Source organism: Eutrigla gurnardus, assembly GCF_963514095.1.
Source record: "Eutrigla gurnardus genome assembly, chromosome: 2".
Lineage (NCBI taxonomy): Eukaryota > Metazoa > Chordata > Actinopteri > Perciformes > Triglidae > Eutrigla > Eutrigla gurnardus.
Genome location: NC_139916.1, coordinates 9,475,379 through 9,493,524, shown reverse-complemented (window position 1 = coordinate 9,493,524; position 18,146 = coordinate 9,475,379). Strand labels below are relative to the sequence as shown.

The following is an 18,146-nucleotide window of genomic DNA, read 5'->3' as shown; positions in this document are numbered from 1 at the left end:
TATTTAATTGTTTCATCACTGAGCATAATACTAAGTTATTTCCACTATTTTCATGCTTTACCATCACTAAATTCTCCCTGATCTACATTCCAGACTTCTGGAAAAAAAGTCCAAAATGGTGCATTTTGACGAATAAAATTCATATTAAGGAGCTTCATAGTCAAAGGTTTTATTTCATTTAAAGATAGAACAAATATGTATCTTTATCTGGTATAAATCTCATTAGGATCATCAAGTGCCCACGCGATCATTTGGGGGTCCAAATATGGGGTTCCAAAAGAGTCACCTCTGCCCGGGAGGGTTTTTGGACCCCCATAAAACCCCCACCAGTGGTACCATACCCTTTAAATTCATTTTGGCAAGAGCAAAGGTCCCAAATATAACAAATAATCCTGTTTAGAATAAATATGATCATTCATCGTGGTGCTAGGAGCACCCAAAAAGTGAAAAATAATTTTGGCCGTCGAAAATAAATTGGACTTTGGTGACCCACCTCTCACCCAAACAGTAAGGAATGTTGATTCTGCCTGTAGAATTGTGTAGTACACATTACAATGAACTTACAGAGCAATTTTCCTTCTATCACTACTAGAACAGAAGTTATGGGCCTCCAAAAATGCCAACAAATGAAATGCGAAATTCCAATGTGTCAAAAAGGGGTGTGGCACTTGAAATTCAAATGGACGCCACGGGCAAACCGTTTGAGATATTGACCTGAAACTTCAGATTCCTAAGGCATATTTCACCGCTTTTCAGCAAAATCTGAGAGGTGTCATGTACATGGGTGGCTGAGTTGGCACGGAATGACCCCAATGTGAAAACAACAGTGGTCTTAAGTACTGCAGGTACATTTTAAATTGTATGGTTCTCTACTTTCCATATTATGCTACTATATTCTGTACTTTCAGTAAACTGCATATCAGAGGGAAGTGTTGAACCTTTTACTCCACTATATAACAGTAGAAGTGTAACTTTGTTACCACTTACGTCCCATTAAAATTCCTCCAAAACACACAATGAGCTTATAAAACAGATAAAGATCAGCTATAAGAACGACAGATAAAGAGAGAGAGACCGCAGAGACCGGAGATCTATATAAACAATTTCACAAGCATCTAGGTTTCAAATGGGTCCCGGTTTATTTCCTATTGCAATGAATGTGAATAACATGTCTGACAGGAAGTAAACAAGGACATGCGCTGTTGCCTAGCAATGCAAGTCCATCGAAACCCATTTATTCGCTTCAGTCTTGTGTCTTGTTGTCTCTGCTTCCCTGTTTCTATTGATCTATTTTATATATATATATATGCATGCTATTATTCCATCAACCTGCCCAGGGACTACAGGTGGAAGATAGCAATTTGCTACAACCTGGCATAATGCATCTTTTGTTGTTGTACAAGATTAATGTCTTATTGTGCATTCTCCCTGTGTTGAAATAAATAAATTACATTACTGTCTCCATTATTGACTACAGATGGATGTAAATGTATTTGCCAATTGTCCAGTTTTTTCAACTTGTCTGGCTTTTATGGCTTTTATGACGCAACATAAGTACAGTTCTAGTTATTTGACTGACAAAGACCTATCATGCTGTGTTGGTTTTACGTAACATAAGGCTAAAGAGACCTAAGCTAAATACTTTTTCAAGTCAGTGAATGTTGTAAACCGCTAGCTAACGTTTCGTCCAAAGCAGACCGTCAATAATATTTTTCAGCATATCCCTGTTTGTTTCTAGAAGTTTCTGTTACACTGAGTCACAAATGATGACGTAATAATTTACCTTGTATTTATATACCTTGTATTCAAGGAAAACATCACGGTTCACGGCTCGGTCCCCGGACTTCCGACGTCACCGGGGAAACGAGTACGACGGAAGTTAGCCGTTGGTGCACACTGCTAGCTTAGCGGCGACTGATTTGTATCAATGAATCCGCTTTTTCCTCACTTGTTGCACCTCCATCCAAAACGGTTTCCTCACACGTCGTTTTATCAGGCCTCTTTGCCGATGATGTAGCAGTAACTGGCTCAAGAGAAGCAAAACGAACTAAATGATGTTAGCTAACTGCCAGCTAACTCCATTTCAGCAGGCACTTCCGGTTACGTCAATAACACCTGTTCCGTTCCGTTCGCCCAGCAGCCCATAGTCCTATGGCTTTTAAAAAAAAATAACTTTATATATTATTATTTTGTATGTTTATGTTACATGAAGCTTTAAACTTTGTTTTATTTTATTTTTTCTTTGCCGGGCTAATTTTATTGTAGCTAAGCATAAACATCTTCTACTCAGCCTGTACAATTAGGGAGAGTACGTCCCACCTGACTAAATAATAATCTTTAAAAAGTCTCTCCCTAAAGCACAGACGTTCTCTGCAAATCGGGAGACATTTTCTTTGTATAACTGTTTGAAAGCTTTTCTCTGGTTCTGAACTGCAGAAGGTAAAACGTCTTTGAAAACCTAAAGCGAGTCCAGTTGCCAAACATAACGTTGTACTTTCTCACACATTATAATTCAAGTTGTACCTTTTGATCATGAGCAGCAGTTTTTCAAAGAATATAAAAAAAAAAAGTTATTGTGTGTAACAACTACTTAAGTAGTGAGATCAGGTAAATACCAAACTCTAAGAAGACGGTGACCTGTGGGAGGGAAATTACAATTACAAGAGGAAAAGAAAGTTAACAGTACAGTGCAGTAAAATACAACCGTGACAATAATAGACATAAGCAACAATGAACAAACCAGTTTGGGAAAAGACTTTGGCTGCAAATTTTCAATACGGTACACAAACAAATACAAATAAAAGCATTGCCAAGACACCAATAGGATAGACCTGCATAAACAGAATTGATTTCAGGGGTCAGTTTGACCTGACTAGTTCACACAACATACCCAACTAGCAGGGACACGTATATTATTGATGAGAGTTTGGGAGCCTATAATAGGTGTGCATAATTGATTAAAAGGCACTTATTTTTAGCATATCGTATTTCGCTGCTGCACGGCTCCAAATGTACGCTTGCATTAACCCTCCTCCTCCTCCTCCTCCTCCACAAGCATCCACTGTGCCCCCAAAACAAGACACTTATTGTAATTCGCAAATCCTATTAGGATTGGCCCCAGTGCTTAGCAAATAAATAATGGTAATGATGATGATCCCTCATCTTGTCACTGGGGCTCTCCCCCGGGGGGCCTCACGGTGCAGGTGGAGGGATCCTCTCCTGTCCTAATTGGTTCCAACCCTGCAGTCTTCTCTCCAGCCCTCTCTCTCTCTCTCTCTCTCTCTCTCTCTCTGGGCCTCAGAACTCACTGCAAACTTGTCTTCCTCTTTGTGTGTGTGTGTGTGTGTGTGTGTGTGTGTGCGTGTGTGTGTGTGTGTGTGTGTATGTGTGCGATGATGACACATCACCTTCTTTACTTTATACTCTTACACAAGCATAAAGTAGTGCTTTCTCAGCCCCTGGACCCCCGTAGAAGGACTGAAAAGACACACAAACACACACACACACACACACACACACACACACACACATACGTGTCTATCTGTGTATTGTAGGACTATTCTGGGGTAACAGGCTGCCAATATCTTGCCACTGTCTTTCCCTCCGGTGTCATTTTGGCAGCTGGTGCATAAACCTCATGGATTTGTTTAATGGTGCCAGACAGCAAAACCGTTCCCATCTCTCTTCCTGTCCATCTAGTCCATAACTCTGACCCCCGACCTGCACCGAGCCTATATCAGCGACCCACATCGCACCTCATTACAATTCCACTTTTAAAAAGACACACACAAGATTGCATAGTCATTTTTGCACGTATGAATAATGGAGATTAATAATCGTACAAATCAGATTAGATAATTGAATTTTGGCGCCTTGGTGGGAAAAAAAAAGAGAGAAATGGATGGAAATAAAAGTGGGGTGTTATTCTGCAACACTTATCAAAGGAATCGTGTCAAGGGTTTAATTTAACGCTTCGGAGGTTCTGTCAGGAAATGTGGGATTCGATGCACACTCACGCTGTTCCACGCACACTAACACGCACTTATGTGTCACAAAAACAAAAAGAAAACCACTCAAAACAAGGCTTTGTGAAAAGGCCTGAAATGTTGGTGTTACTTTGACGACTGGGAGAAGAAGCAGCGTTAGCAGAAGAGACCTTCTGAAACATTTCTCTCAAAATCAATACCTCCTCTGCTAGGCAAAGAGGATCTCTAATATAGTTTTATGTTATTATTATTTTTTTTTCCTCACACGTTGCTACATTTCTCGGTGGCTTGGCGGAGGGGAAGATGGATTTTTCTCTTCGACTGGATGCTAAATGCGATTCTGAACCTGGCGGGTCAATGAGATGATGCAGAGCCTGCACACTTAAAAGGGGATGCGTCACTTTCTGCTCATCTGTAAGTGCAGTTTGACACCTCGCCGAGTTGGATTACTTTTCGGCGCTGCAAAAAAAAATGCAGGAGCGAAACACGTGCTGCAAATTGCATGTCATACATTTAGGGAAGAATTTCCAATACCTGTGGAAAGTAACAAGCTGCGCGCATCAAACTGCACCCGTGGGTGCGATGCTTAACTCGGTATGTATCACGGATTAGGGAGAGGGGGGATTATGGAGTTTTTAAGCTTCACCACTGATACTGATGACAGCATATTAAACTCTGCATTTAATTGTATGGACAGAAAAAGGCTCATGAGCAAAATGGAAACATGGGCTCCATTGTGATTTCTAGACCCCACGTGATCATTAACATAAGAATCACGTGTTCCCCTTGCCTGTGATCCTCTGGCCCAGACAGACACAACTGTTATTCACAGCAAACACACACTGGATCCCTGTGGAGGGTGAAGCAGTGAGACTTTAAGCTCTGTATATCCGGGGCAACAGCGACCTCTGTTGGCTAAAATCACCACTGCATCAGTTCAACACTGAAATTCAGCATGTAATATGTTTTTGTTGGTTTTACACGTGAAAATTATGCTTTTATCTCCAATCAGATTTAGAATAACCTTTTTTACTACTTTTTCTTGCACCTTTATTACCCGAAAAAAAAACCCAATGTATATCGTGTACTTGGCAATGTTTAGTGAAAAAAATGCTGAACCCATAATGCATTTTCTGAATCCTGAATGTCCTGAAATATTGTTGATTGTGTTGAAAATGTGCACTTGGTATTCAATGTTAAAAACATTAAATGTTTACTTTGCAAAACATCTTTTTTATTAAACGTAGTGCTCCGGATTTATAGATATTATGGACGTCTTGTTTGTTTTTGTTAATTTTAATGTTGACTTCAATTGTAGGCATTATCGTGGAATTAATGTGTACACTTTCAAAATGTCTCCGAGGTTGAGAATTAAACAGACGAGCTCTTTCAACTTTCAAGTCTGAAAAATGAGAAGATGTGCTGCTCAGAATCATAAAAGTTTGAGCGTCTGCAGTGTGTTTCTATGGCAACGGAGCAAATCAAGTGTGATTTAATGTTATTCTATATTATTCAGCTATAAAAAAAAACGTACACTTTACAATGTTATTTTTGTGTACTTTGTTCGATTTTAATCTCAGCGAATAAATAATACTCAACGTTTATCTGAGTTTGTCTTTTGATGTGTCGTCCCCAATACTAATTATTATTATTATTATTGAGCAGATTCATTGCTACAGCATCGTGCAGTTGACCCCTCACCTTCTCACCAGTCACACACACACACACACACACACACGCACGCACGCACGCACACACACACACACACACACACACACACACACACACACACACACACACACACACACACACACACACACACACACACACACACACACACACACTGACACACACACACACACACACACGCACACGATCATCCAGCCACTTCAAATCCACAAACACTTTAGCCGCCCGTCCTCCATCCTGCCCGTCTGGAGTGGCAGGGTCAGCGGGGTCGGGGATGACAACATGGCAGCTGTGATATCTTCCAACGCGGTCCCTTGGTCCACAGCGGCACAAAGCAGAGGCTGTTTCCCAGGAGGGAAGTGACCCGTGTCTGAAGGGGTGCTCTGTTGTCCAATCAGAGGACTGCTGAAGCCTGGCAGCGCTACCTGCTCGGGCCACGCTGCTCCCTTTTCCCCCCTCTGACAGACAGCAGAGGAGGAAGGAGGCGCGACCGGGCAGCTCATCGTCTGCATCCAAACGTGGTCGTTGTGGGAGAGGAACCCGGGGAGAGAACGACACGCACAGAAACAAACAGGCCATCCAAGCTAGAATAAAAAAAAGAGCCTCGCAATTAAAGGATCTATTAACGACAATCAGACAGGCAAGATGAAAAGGTGGAAACCAGATGGGTGGAAAGAGAAAGTGAACCCCTGTCTGCCTGCCTGCCTGCCTGCCTGCCTGCCTGCCTGCCTGTCTGTCTGTGTTGTGCTATTCAGGACTGTAGCAAATAGTGAAATGTCTCTCTGGACCTACATATGGCGTTCCTGCATACCTGATCTCTGAGCCGTCCATCTACATAGCAACCCGTCCCCACAGTGTTTGGATAATTACACTGCACTCAGCACAGAAAATAGCTCCGCATCTTTGATGTTCTGGAAATGCCTCCGTCTCATTTGAATCCATGGTTTTGTTCCCCCGACATGCACGGAAAGCATTCTTCCAATGACTCCAAATAAATAACTGGTAACATTTTTGTCCAAATGTAAGCACCTTCGTTTTTCAGTTTCTTTGACATTCCTTCTACACACAAACACACATAAGATGTCCGTATAATGAAACACACTCAAGTCATGTTCATCTGAGGCGGTTTTGTTTCCTGCAGCTGTCATGAGGATAACTGCAGAAAGACATGTGCTGACAGTTTGATCACATGTATCCTGAAGTGGAGCTTCTGTATGAGTGACTTATTCCCGTGTGTGAAGGGACAAAATACATGCTGTCCAGTCTGTGCAGAAATCTGTGCTTCCAGTTTGCAGAATGATGGTACATCAGGTGACATGAGACATAGTGATCAAGTGGATAAGATAAAACAGAAATGTGTCTTTTATGGCAAAAAAAAACATTTTTGACACTGTGTCAAATCTTGTTGATCCAAATAACTGAAAAGGGAACAGCAGCCCATAAATGTTCCTAAATCAAACAGAAATGAAATGTTGCAGAACATCTCAGCAGGTTGTAGTTTCACCCCCCCCCTTAATAGTAATCATAAATACATGTTTAATAACACACATCGTGTTCTGTCGTTTAACACAGGTGCAAAGCCATTAAAGTCCTACACTAAAAGTAACTTTCAGCAATGCAGTAAGAACACATCAGACATACAAAATATGCCTAAAAATAAAATCAGTGGAAGTGACCTATGACCTGTGCAGTCACACTTTCAAACCATTAAAAAGGTATTCATCTGCGTATTTATCACACGCCTCTGCAAACTGAGAGTATAAATCCATCCCATTATAGTCGGTGGAGATTACAGATGAACAAAGGAAAATATAAAACATTGTGATTACAAAGTGTTTTTGTTGTTTGGACCAAGAACAAGCACGTGAGCGCCATCAGGTGGTGGACCTGAGATGAAAGCTGCAACATCCGCCTCCTCAGATCTCCTGCAGCAGGTTGGCGGGGAAGAAGCCGAGCTTCCGTCCTGTACTGACCTTCAGGTAACCGTTGACCTCCTCACCCTTCTTCACCACGATCTGAGGACCAGACATCGAACACACTTAAAGGAGCAGCGTGGAGGATTGTAACTGCTCACCCCTCCCCTTCCAAGCGCGTCGGAGGACCACGGGGGCCTTCAGGTGACGTAGAAATGCTGTGAGGTTCACCAATGAGCATGATGCTTGCTTGTGTGTGCATTTCAACACACGAATATCTGCCCCCCCACCCCCTCCCCTCCTGCTGTTAAGAACTGCATAATTACTGTGTTACTTTGTTGCCTTCCTCCCTTTGACGAGTGTTTAATAATTATTAAGGTGTTTGAAACTCTAACCGCCTCCAGCGGACGGCTTTAATTAAGAAAATAATTTCAAGAGATTTGATTTGAGAACTTGCCAGAGCTTTAGACTGCATGTTGGTGTGGATGTTGTGTGTGTGTGTGTGTGTGTGTGTGTGTGTGTGTGTGTGTGTGTGTGTGTGTGTGTGTGTGTGTGTGTGTGTGTGTGTGTGTGTGTGTTACGGTACCTATGAGGAGCCAAACAAAAATACACATTCTTTATTCTAGTGTGTCAATTTTAAAGACTAGGATTACGTTTATTTATAGTGGAGACATTTACGGTTTGGTTGTATAATCATGCATCTGTGTGTATGTGTGTATGTGTGTGTGTGTGTTTCTGTGTGTGTTTGTGTGTGTGTGTGTGTTCACCTGGTCTTTCTTCAGAGTGATCTGGCCCATCTCTTTGTTGCCAACGAAGGAGCGCGTCACCTTGTAGACCCCCTCTCCTGCTCGCACCCGGATGATGTAATTGGCAGGTATGAAGCCCGTTCTCACGCCGATCTTCCCCTGGCGGAGTGAAAAACATCTCTCAGCGATGGGTTTCTAATTTAGATACCTCAGATGGCTGCGTTTAAACATGGACGTGTGTCGCCCAGCGGGGCTCTGAAACCTGATCACAGACCAGCGTCATTGGTATACACTTACACACCCCAGTGAGGGAAATACAAGCATGGGTTCACTTTTAGAGGCTGCAAATGTATAATTTATGTTCAAACTGATGCTCTAAATATTACTTTTTTGTCCTTTGAATGTCAGCTGAAGTGATTTCGGAACATTTGGAAGACAGACCGGAGTGGAAACATCAGATCTCGGACTCACCCTCCACCATTCCTCGTTGGAGTCATCGATCACTGTGATGCGGTCCCCGGCACTTGGGAACAAACAGGAAATGAGATATTTAAATATGAAATAATGTGTGGTCAGGATGAAAGAGAGAGATGAGTGGAGGCGTGGCGAGGAGCTTACTGGACGTCCAGGTCATCTTTCTCGATGGCTTTGAAGCGGTACAGAGCCAGATAGTAGTGACACTGACTGAACACGCCGATCTTCCCCGGCTGAAGCTTTTTACTCTGAAGGCCACAAACACACAACGACTTAACATCAGCAGTCATAGTCACTATCTTTATCATTGGTTTTGTCTTTGTTAGGGCTGCAACTCTTGATTCATTTAAAATAAAAAAATCAGAAAGTGGCTTAAAATGTCGATCAATGTTTCCCAAAGATACACTGTTTTCAATCACAAAACTAGAAAATAGTGAGTTAAAAAATGTTCTTTTCTCAAATTATGGAAACATTGAATTTAATAGATGAAGCTGTAGTTAGAAGCATTTCCTGACCTTGTCGTCAGCAGGAGCCTTGTCTCCTCTCTTGTCTCCCTCCGAGTTTGCTGGCAGACAACAACAATAAAAAAGAGACAAACAAATCACCTTCACGTGTACATGATGTTATTGAAAAGAATATTTAATGTTATTTCAGCGTGCATCCAAAAAGAGAAAAAAAGTCATTGTAGTGACGACCACCAGCTGATTGAAATCCAACGGGGTAATGGGAATGATGTCATCATCACACACTCACCTCCTTCAGCTCCTTCATCCTCCTGTTTGGGCTGGGACTCATCATCCTCCATCATCATCATCATCTGAACAATTTCAGATAAAACAATCCAGTATGTCTATTGCTTTAAATGTCAGATTTAAAAAAACAAAAGGAAAAAACATTCACGCTCACATTCTTCTTCTCCTCGGAGCCTTTCTTCCGCTCCTTGTTGGCCATGATCACGCCGACGCGCAGCGTCTCGAACACGGGGTCGGTGCGGTTTGACTGCGCTGCCAATCGGACGCCATCAACAACAAGGAGAGGACATCCAACAAGAGGTTTGTTTATTATTCATTTTACTCTGATTGTGCAAAGGGAAAAGATTATTGTATCCATTGATGCTTATAACTCAAAATTTTAATTTTAAAAATCTATTTTAACAAGGAAACAGTGTGTTGAACACTTAAAGGGTGAGTATTCAGAAACAATTTCTGTCATATTACAATGACAGCAATTAGCAATAGCAATGAATACATTAAATGCTCTGACATGACATAAAAAAATAAAAAAAGTAATCTGTGGTCGTGGAAGGACTGTAAAAACCCCGTCCAATCAAAAAGGTCGACGGCCTGCCTGTCTATGAATGTTTACTTCCTGATTGTGGCACTCATTTGGCGTTCTGGGGGCGGGGCTTTGAACAGATGTCTGAACGAAGGGGGCGGGACTTTTTCAGTTTGGTGATGCGTTCAAAGCCTCTGTGGTTTTTCCAAACGACCTACTCAACCTTTAATAAAAACATTAAGCCGATAAGACGAACGCCCCGTCATCTGATCTCAGAACAGTCAAATAAATGCCGCTCTCATTTCATCATGAAATGAAACTCGACATCTGGCTGAGGCCGAGAATCCCACGTGGAAGCACATTTGCACACACATGAAAGGAACGGTGAAATGTTGATGGGTAGGACTCACAAAAGGGCAGCAGCTGTGAGACGGTGGCGTTCTGCTGGCTGCTGTAGAGAGGAGAGCTGTAGGCTCTTCTGAACCCCGGAGGCTGGAAGAGGAGAGGACCTTTAATATCCGTTCCAACGTTTCTCTGCGCTGCATGCGTTTAAATGAAGAACGGCAGCTCACTATTTTGCCAAAACACCTCTGGAACTCCACGTAGGACTGACACTGGTGGTGGATGCTGGTCTTGCAGTTCTTACATCGCAACGCAAACTTGTTGTTCACTGGAGAGAAGAGCGAAATGAGGCATCGTAGCATGAGGTTAAAAGCGAGACAGGGCAGGGTGGAGGCGTGTGGAGGCGTGTGGACGTACACACTATCATGCGTGCGCAGACGTCACAGAACTTCGGCTTCTTGCAGTAGTGGTCCTTGAACTTGTGCGGTTTGTCGTTGACTGGTTGGACTGGTTCTGGGGGAGCTGCTTCCTCTTTGTCTTCGGCCTCCACCTCCTCGTCGTAGATGAAATACACCTACAGGAGAGGGAGGGGGGTTCAACATCACAACAGAGCAGAATAAAAAAAGGGGGTCACACATGTACGCCTTTGTTTTCAATCACATAATCAAACCGGAGAAATCCTCCTGGATTATCGTCTCCTGTTTGCTTCCTTATTCAGCCCAAACAGTCCCAGTATCCTGCACCTCCCACAGCCTGAACGCTGCTATAAATACTGATCCGGCCCTGCAGTCTGACTCACATGGAGTCTGTCTGGTGGGTCCGTTCACACAACAGGAACCACATCAGCCACAGAGGACGGAGACGGAGTCATGAATCAAACACTATACTGTACCGTCTTCTCTTCTTTTACATGTTTGCTCAAATGTATAGATTGGGTTTGGGAAAGTTATTCTGCGTGATGCTGGGACACACACACACACACACACACACACACACACACACACACACACACACACACACACACACACACACACACACACACACACACACACACACACACACACACACACACACACACACAGGTGGGATGGACTGAAAGGGTTCAGATCTCTAAATAGCTTTCAATGGAGGCCAACCGAATTCCCAACTGAATGTAACAAAGCTTGACATTGCTCCTCCTAAATATACTGCAGTCTAGTCAAACAGAGGCAGATGGATGTCACACACACATTCAAAGGTTGAAACACACACACACACACACACACACACACACACACACACACACACACACACACACACACACACACACACACACACACACACACACACACACACACACACACACACACACACACACACACACACACACAGAGGGACGCCTGACAGGCTAAACTGGCTCCGACTCTCCATCACAGGCAGGATTAGCGGTGTCCTGTGGACGGCCAGCTGGGGATTTACGCTACAATAACTGATAATACCCGATCGGTTCACACATTACAGCACCCCTCGCTCTGCAACTCCATTTAGCTGTCAGGATTCCTAAACTGCCTTTCACCATATCCGATGCATTCAAACCCGCTTTGGAAATCTTTTCCCAGATGAAGGGAGCAGAGAATCAAGGGGAGGTGGTATCCGTCCACACACACACGCCATCAAGTATGAACAAGGATAAGAGCTCACAAGAAATTTGGCCGAATGAATACAAATCAATACATGTCAGAAGGCCAGTTCATCCAGTGGGCGACACCGCTGGAGACAGCATGGGATAACAGATTTCTCATTTTTACTGTATTTAACCAGCATTTTCTGCAAAACCTAAGCTCCAGTCATGATCCTGTCTGTTTGGTCAGAGTGACTTGGCATCGTGTGAGCACCACATGGTATGTTGCTGATCCTGGAGGTCTCACCGTGTTGTCCTCCTCTTTCACCACGTTATCAGGGAGAGGGGGGTTGTCATGAATATCCACAGAGTCCTTGTCATCCAACCTGTCATCATCGAGGAGCAAATGTCACATCCAGAGGGTTGGAATGCAAAAGACACGTTTAGCTTGGATTGGTAGTCTGACAGAGTCGACCTCAGACAACACTTTCTACTCTTTATGGATTATTACTGGGATTTTCTGGTATATGAAATTACAGATTTACATTATTTCCAGGTAGACCTTTTTCCTGGTCCCGACTTGATTTAACTTACAAGTCGTACTGAGACATCATGTCGTCTGGTATTCACAGTCTGGACCAGCAGGTGGTGCTGTGGACAGAAAACACATCAGCATCATTCCCCCCCCCCAAAAGTGTCCTCTTAAATCCTTGTAAAGCAACCTTTCTGCTTTGGGATGAAAACGTACATCAAGATAAAGTTTGTCACGTTTCTTTCATATTTCTTTCGGCCACATTTGGCAGCACTTCAGTGATCAGTGATCAAAATGCAGCTGTTATCAAGAGGAAGGTCCGTTCCGGAGAGGCAACTTGATCTCCAGAGTTAAAACAGGATCCACTCGGGACCTGGTACAAGGGTTTAGAGGGTTTCCCCCTTCTTGGGTTGTTCTGCATGTTTGAATAACCAGGAAACATTCAGTGATCCAGCAAATAGAGGAGGAAAGACCATGCAACCGACCGTGAAACTTGAAGTCCACTTCTTGTCAAAGCGTAGCGGCTCCTACAGAGCCGGTCCCGTGAGAAGGGGGTCTTTGTAGACTTCAGGCTCCTACAGACCCAGTAGCGTCAGAAGGGTAGACTTCTTGGGACTCTTTCTAGCTTTTTGTAAGCGTTGATCAGTCCCGTTACATGCTCGACTTTCCAAATGAGGGTCCAACAGGTGGGAGATTGGGATGAGTAATGCCAGCAGGCCAGCCCAGCCCAACCCAGCATGCATGTGTGTGTTTGTGTGTCAATGTGACTGCTTGCAACAGCTGAGCACTTTAAAAGCGGAGAGGGTTTCCCCGACTGAGTGGTAAAAACTCACTCAGCAAACCAAAGTGTCATGTTAAATATTATCATGCTCACAAACTATTTGTGGACTTGGTCAGTTGTCCTGTTTTGGAATTTTGTTGAATCAACCACCAAGAACTGGATGCCGCGGTGAAACTGAAGTCTTACAAGTAGATTCATTCCAACCCGACGGATATCCACAGCATTCTTTTTTAGTTTGTATGAGATACAGAATTTAGAATTAAACGGAATCGTTCCATGATGCGACATCACAATGATGCGATGTCACCATTCTGAGGTGAAATCAACTGAGAATATTTCCAACACAGGAAGAAGAATTTAATACTTCACCTGAAGACCGGTTTGAGATGATGATGATGGAGGAAGAGGAGGAAGAAGGTATTGTTGGTACCGTTTTATGTAGCATCTCCTTTTCCCGGCTAATTAATGTATTTCAGAGAGAAATATTGCACTTTATAATCAAACTACATTATTTTTTCAGGCGAACAGGTTAAACAACCCGACATTGACAAAAGCGTGTCCACCCCAGGGACAAAATACCCAGAAACCATCTGGACAACATGGTGTATGCGGTCCAATGCAGTGCGGGGAACAGGCCTGTACGTTGGGGAGACTGCTGCACAAACAAACGGCACAACACAGGAGAGCCGGTTCCTCGGGTGATTTGCATCTTAAGGTCAAGGCGGGTTCACATTCTGGCCAAAGAAGACTGATAGTTTGAAGGAGAGGGGTTACAGACGCCATTTCCCTCCAGCGGGAACAGCCATGTCTCAACAGAGGAGGTGCGTTAAGACATAAGCTATCTGCAACAAACAACACAGTCCTCAGATCAGTCAAATCAACAACCATCCTCACTCGGAATCATGTGATCCTCACATGGTGGCTGGATGGGTCAACGACTCCCAGGAGACACATCCACCACCCCCCCCCCACCCAAAGTGCCAACGACTCCAGTTTCCCTTGAGGGCCGTGTTGGTCCAGGAGTCACATGGCCCTCAGGGTATAAGAGACCCTACAAGAAGTTAAATAGCTAAACTCCTCATTAGTCAGTCAGAAGTAAGAAGCCTCTTGGATGAGAGGAGAAACGTCTCCGAAAACCTGAAGATTATTACGATTACCAAAAGTTTTGTTTGGAGTGTTTGGAAGACTAGGAAGGTGTCGTATTAATACGAGTCCGTTGATCATTTAGCGTCGCCTGAAGCCGCCGGCCGAAAGCTTTCTGGAAATAAGCTGGTGAGCGTACTTCTTCAGAGCTCCACAACAACAATTATCAAAATGTCTTCTCTTTAGCCCCAACTCACACCGACGAGCAGGGTTTACACGTTTTAAAAATATGCAGTCGTACTCTAAAACCTGCAAACAGATTCTGATGTGTAAACTTGGAGGTGTTCCTCTTAAAAATCAAAAGGATTCCTTCTCTGGGGAGCATGAATGGCTCAGTGTGCACAGAACATAATATATATATATCGCGTTTACAAATCAGACAATCTCAAGCCCACCAAACACCTGTGGGAGATGTAAGCATTCCTCACCATCAACACAAAATGAAGGAATATCTTTCAAATTAAAGGTAGACTTGTAGTCGTGGCCCAACACCGAATTAGTTTGTTTGCTGAGTCAGCTTTAAAAAAAAGTCAAACAATGAAACCACATGACACAAAAAGTGTTTTGATAGATTTTTTCTCGACTTTTATATTTTTAAAAACAAACAAAAAAATAACAGATTAAATAAAATTTACAGTAGACATATGCAATCATTGTGCACTTTAACTACTTCTTCTGATACGTTCTGCACAGCTGTCAACGAAAAAACGCAAACACAATGGGGCGTCGGGGGGGGGGGGGGGGGGGGGGGTTGTGGGAGAGAGGGGAGGACCAAAGAAGTGAGGTAGAGGGCAGTAAGGAGGAAACAAATCTAGGAAAGAGGAGAGGGGGATGAAGAGGGAAGGAGAAAAGGAGAAAAGGAAGACCTAAACTTTTTTTTTCACTCAGGGGAAAGAAAGAAAAATCACTGAATATATAGATTTCTTTTATTCCTTACATCACTTATATAAATATATTGAATCCCAAAAAACAAAAAAAGGAAAAAACTTCTGAGAAAAAAACAAAAAAAACAGCGCAATACAGAAACCCACAACAGCAGTAAGGCAAACAGAAAGCAAAGGGTGGAGAGAGCAGTGAGAGAGCAGGAGAGGGACAGAGGAGCTGGCAAGAAAAGAGAGCGATGGGCGGGCGGGGGGGGCAGAGAGTGAGCGCAACTGTGCGTATGAAAAATTTATAAATATGTGAGATTAAGAGACGGCTGGGTGACGGAGAGTTGAGGAAGGGGAGAAAGCGTCGGCGGGAAGAGGAGGAAGAGGAGGAAGGGTTGGAGAGCGGAGGGAGGAGCTAAAACGGTTTGACTGAGGTCGACTGTCCAGTGTGTTCTTGTTATGTGCTACGTGACCCTGTTGCCTGTGTTTGTGTGTCTGTCCGCGTCTCCCGTTGTGTGTGTGTGTGTGTGTGTGTGTGTGTGTGTGTGTGTGTGTGTGTGTGTGTGTGTTTGTAGAATGGCAGCACACTTTCCACGGCAACAGTGAAACACATGCTCGCGTGTCTTGTGTGCTCTTCTGCTATATAAATACAAAACAAAAACAATGGATAAAAAACAAACAACAAAATCATATTTGCAACCAAACACCAGCCACCTCATGATTCACACCTTCTTCCCTTTTATACATTTGACACATTTTTTTTGTTTTTGTTGTTGTTTTGTTTTTAAGTTGTACACTAAGAGCAGTCCCCCCCCCCCCCCCTCTCAGTCCTCCTTCCTTTTCCACCACTCCACCGAGAGTCTCTTTCTTTCTGTCTCTTCCTTTCCTCCCCCTCTCTTTTTCCTTTCACTGAGAACTGGCTCTCTCCAGCACACGCAGGTCATAGTTCTTTTTGGCGGCCCTCAGTTTGAAGAGGCTGGCCCCGCTGTTGTTAAGTTTGAAGGAAGCACTCTGGGCAGCCATGGTGCTGGGGAACACTGCCACCACTGTGTAGAGGTGAGCCGGGTCGTTGCAGTCGCCCTTCGTTCCCCCGGCTCCCACGGCGGCCCCCAGCCCGGCACCGGGACACGGGCCGCAGCCTCCTCCTCGGCCTCCGTGGGGCTCCTTCAGCCACTGGATCTTGGCACCGCACATTGACAGCTGGTTGAAGAGCTTCTCAGCCTCGGGACGTGAAATCCCCTCCGGCAGGTCCGTTACCTCGAGGACTCGACTCACCACTGGACAAAGAAGAGACGGGAGATGTTATATCGTTGTATATCTTTGTGTACTCGAGCTGTTCCAGAGTCATGCTGTGTGTGTGTCATTTTCTCTTTCAGCTAAAGACTTTTAGCTTTGCAGGAATTAAAGTGTGCACAGCTCTGAGGCCGGCAGCGTTCTCCAAACTCGTTTGGCACGTTTTCAATGGCTGCAGAACTGTACTTGAATGCAGCGCTGCAAGCACATGCCAGTGTTGTCTCAGCAACTCAAGGTTTATTTAATGGTGTGTTTAATGGTTAAAACAAATATCACACGCCCTCCAGTTTCTACCTTTCACACATTCAGCTCGACAACGCTCAGCCAAGGGGCTCAAACGAGAACACAAAGTTCCTCTAATCACCGAATTCTCGGGTAGAGCTCTTTGGAAGTAAAGGGTCACATGGGAGTGAGTATAATATTACCGGCAGAACAATGCAATAACATTTCATGTTCTGGTCTGTGATGATGCATCTCTAACTTACCAACATCAGTGGTGCCGAGATCTGTTGATGCAGATTTGAGTGTTTGTTTTTTCCCTCGCGCCCCGTGTTTCATTACTCCTTGGCCCTGAACGCATATTAACACAGATGGTATGAGATTATTGCAGTTCCACAACAAGACACTAGAGGGGGGCAGAAGCAATCAGTGGGAGACTTCATCTCGGTCTTTGGTAAATGGAACAGCAGCCAGTTGCAACATATACTAGTGGGCACAAAAAAAAAGGCCAGCTGACAGTATATTATGTCTTTCATTAAAAAATGTATGGAACTTTATTTCCTCTTGGTTACACAACATGCTTAATTAAGTTCTTAATGCATATCGGCTACCTGGAAGCCTTTTTTAAAAGAACATCAAGACTTAACAAGTAGAAGGGTTGAGTTGCGTGAGGCTCGTCAGTGCTAACCTGATGGGAGCTGTAGGAGGACTGGCCATGCATGAGGGGAGGACACAGGCTGTACTGGAGAGGCTGCCCCAGCAGGGAGTAGCGGCCATCACCTTGACAAAATTAATCCGTTAAAATCAAAATCACTCATCCTGAAAATGCATTTACTTAGAGCAGTCAAAAGTCATCAGGTTGATAATGGATTTATTAAGGGGTTTTTACAGGATTGGCAAAACCTGTGTCACGGTGCTATTACATGGATGGTAGACTGATGCAAGGCCGTATCTGTATGTGTAATCATGCATTGCAAACAGTGGGTGTATTTATCAGTAAAGGAATCGTAGCTCTGTGCGTAAATATCTGTCAGAGGACGTGGACGAGGTGGAGCCATGTGTGTTTACGGGATGTTGGACTTTGGTGACACGGTGTCAGTTGTGTGACCCTGCTGATGCTATTGGCTCAGGGCCAAAAGTCACTTGACAAGGTTTAGAAGTCTGAGCAGGTGTTCAAGCGGACAGCTGAAACAGTAGCTTGTGTTTATTTTCTGTGAACTAAAAGGAGAAACCTGAGAGATTCAGAACTTAATAACTGTATCTGTAAATATACTTATTTCAGGT

The 18,146-nt window shown here is 43.8% G+C and overlaps 2 protein-coding genes across 8 annotated transcripts in view; both read right to left on the bottom strand.

Annotated features, from left to right (window-relative positions):
* Positions 1 to 7,264: 7,264 nt before the first annotated feature.
* Positions 7,265 to 13,141, bottom strand: LOC311023081 (SH3 and cysteine-rich domain-containing protein 3-like). Its single transcript, XM_084024748.1, has 13 exons — positions 13,043 to 13,141; positions 12,620 to 12,676; positions 12,333 to 12,411; positions 10,843 to 10,999; positions 10,656 to 10,753; positions 10,494 to 10,575; positions 9,715 to 9,812; positions 9,562 to 9,625; positions 9,324 to 9,373; positions 8,953 to 9,056; positions 8,806 to 8,857; positions 8,356 to 8,493; positions 7,265 to 7,690 (listed from the first exon to the last, which is right to left on the bottom strand). The coding sequence occupies exons 2-13, from the start codon at positions 12,637 to 12,639 to the stop codon at positions 7,592 to 7,594; spliced, it is 1,041 nt and encodes a 346-aa protein (XP_083880874.1). The 5' UTR covers positions 12,640 to 12,676; positions 13,043 to 13,141; the 3' UTR covers positions 7,265 to 7,591.
* Positions 13,142 to 15,882: 2,741 nt separating this feature from the next.
* r3hdm2 (R3H domain containing 2) overlaps positions 15,883 to 18,146 on the bottom strand; it is a 44,107-nt gene continuing 41,843 nt past the window's right edge. For all 7 annotated transcript variants that reach the window (XM_084023418.1, XM_084023417.1, XM_084023419.1 and 4 more), the window contains 3 exons: positions 17,551 to 17,642; positions 17,129 to 17,213; positions 15,883 to 16,627 (listed from right to left, as the gene is read on the bottom strand). In XM_084023418.1, the coding sequence (XP_083879544.1) occupies positions 16,257 to 16,627; positions 17,129 to 17,213; positions 17,551 to 17,642 (548 nt within the window). In that variant the 3' untranslated portion in view covers positions 15,883 to 16,256. The remainder of the gene's footprint in view (positions 16,628 to 17,128; positions 17,214 to 17,550; positions 17,643 to 18,146) is intronic.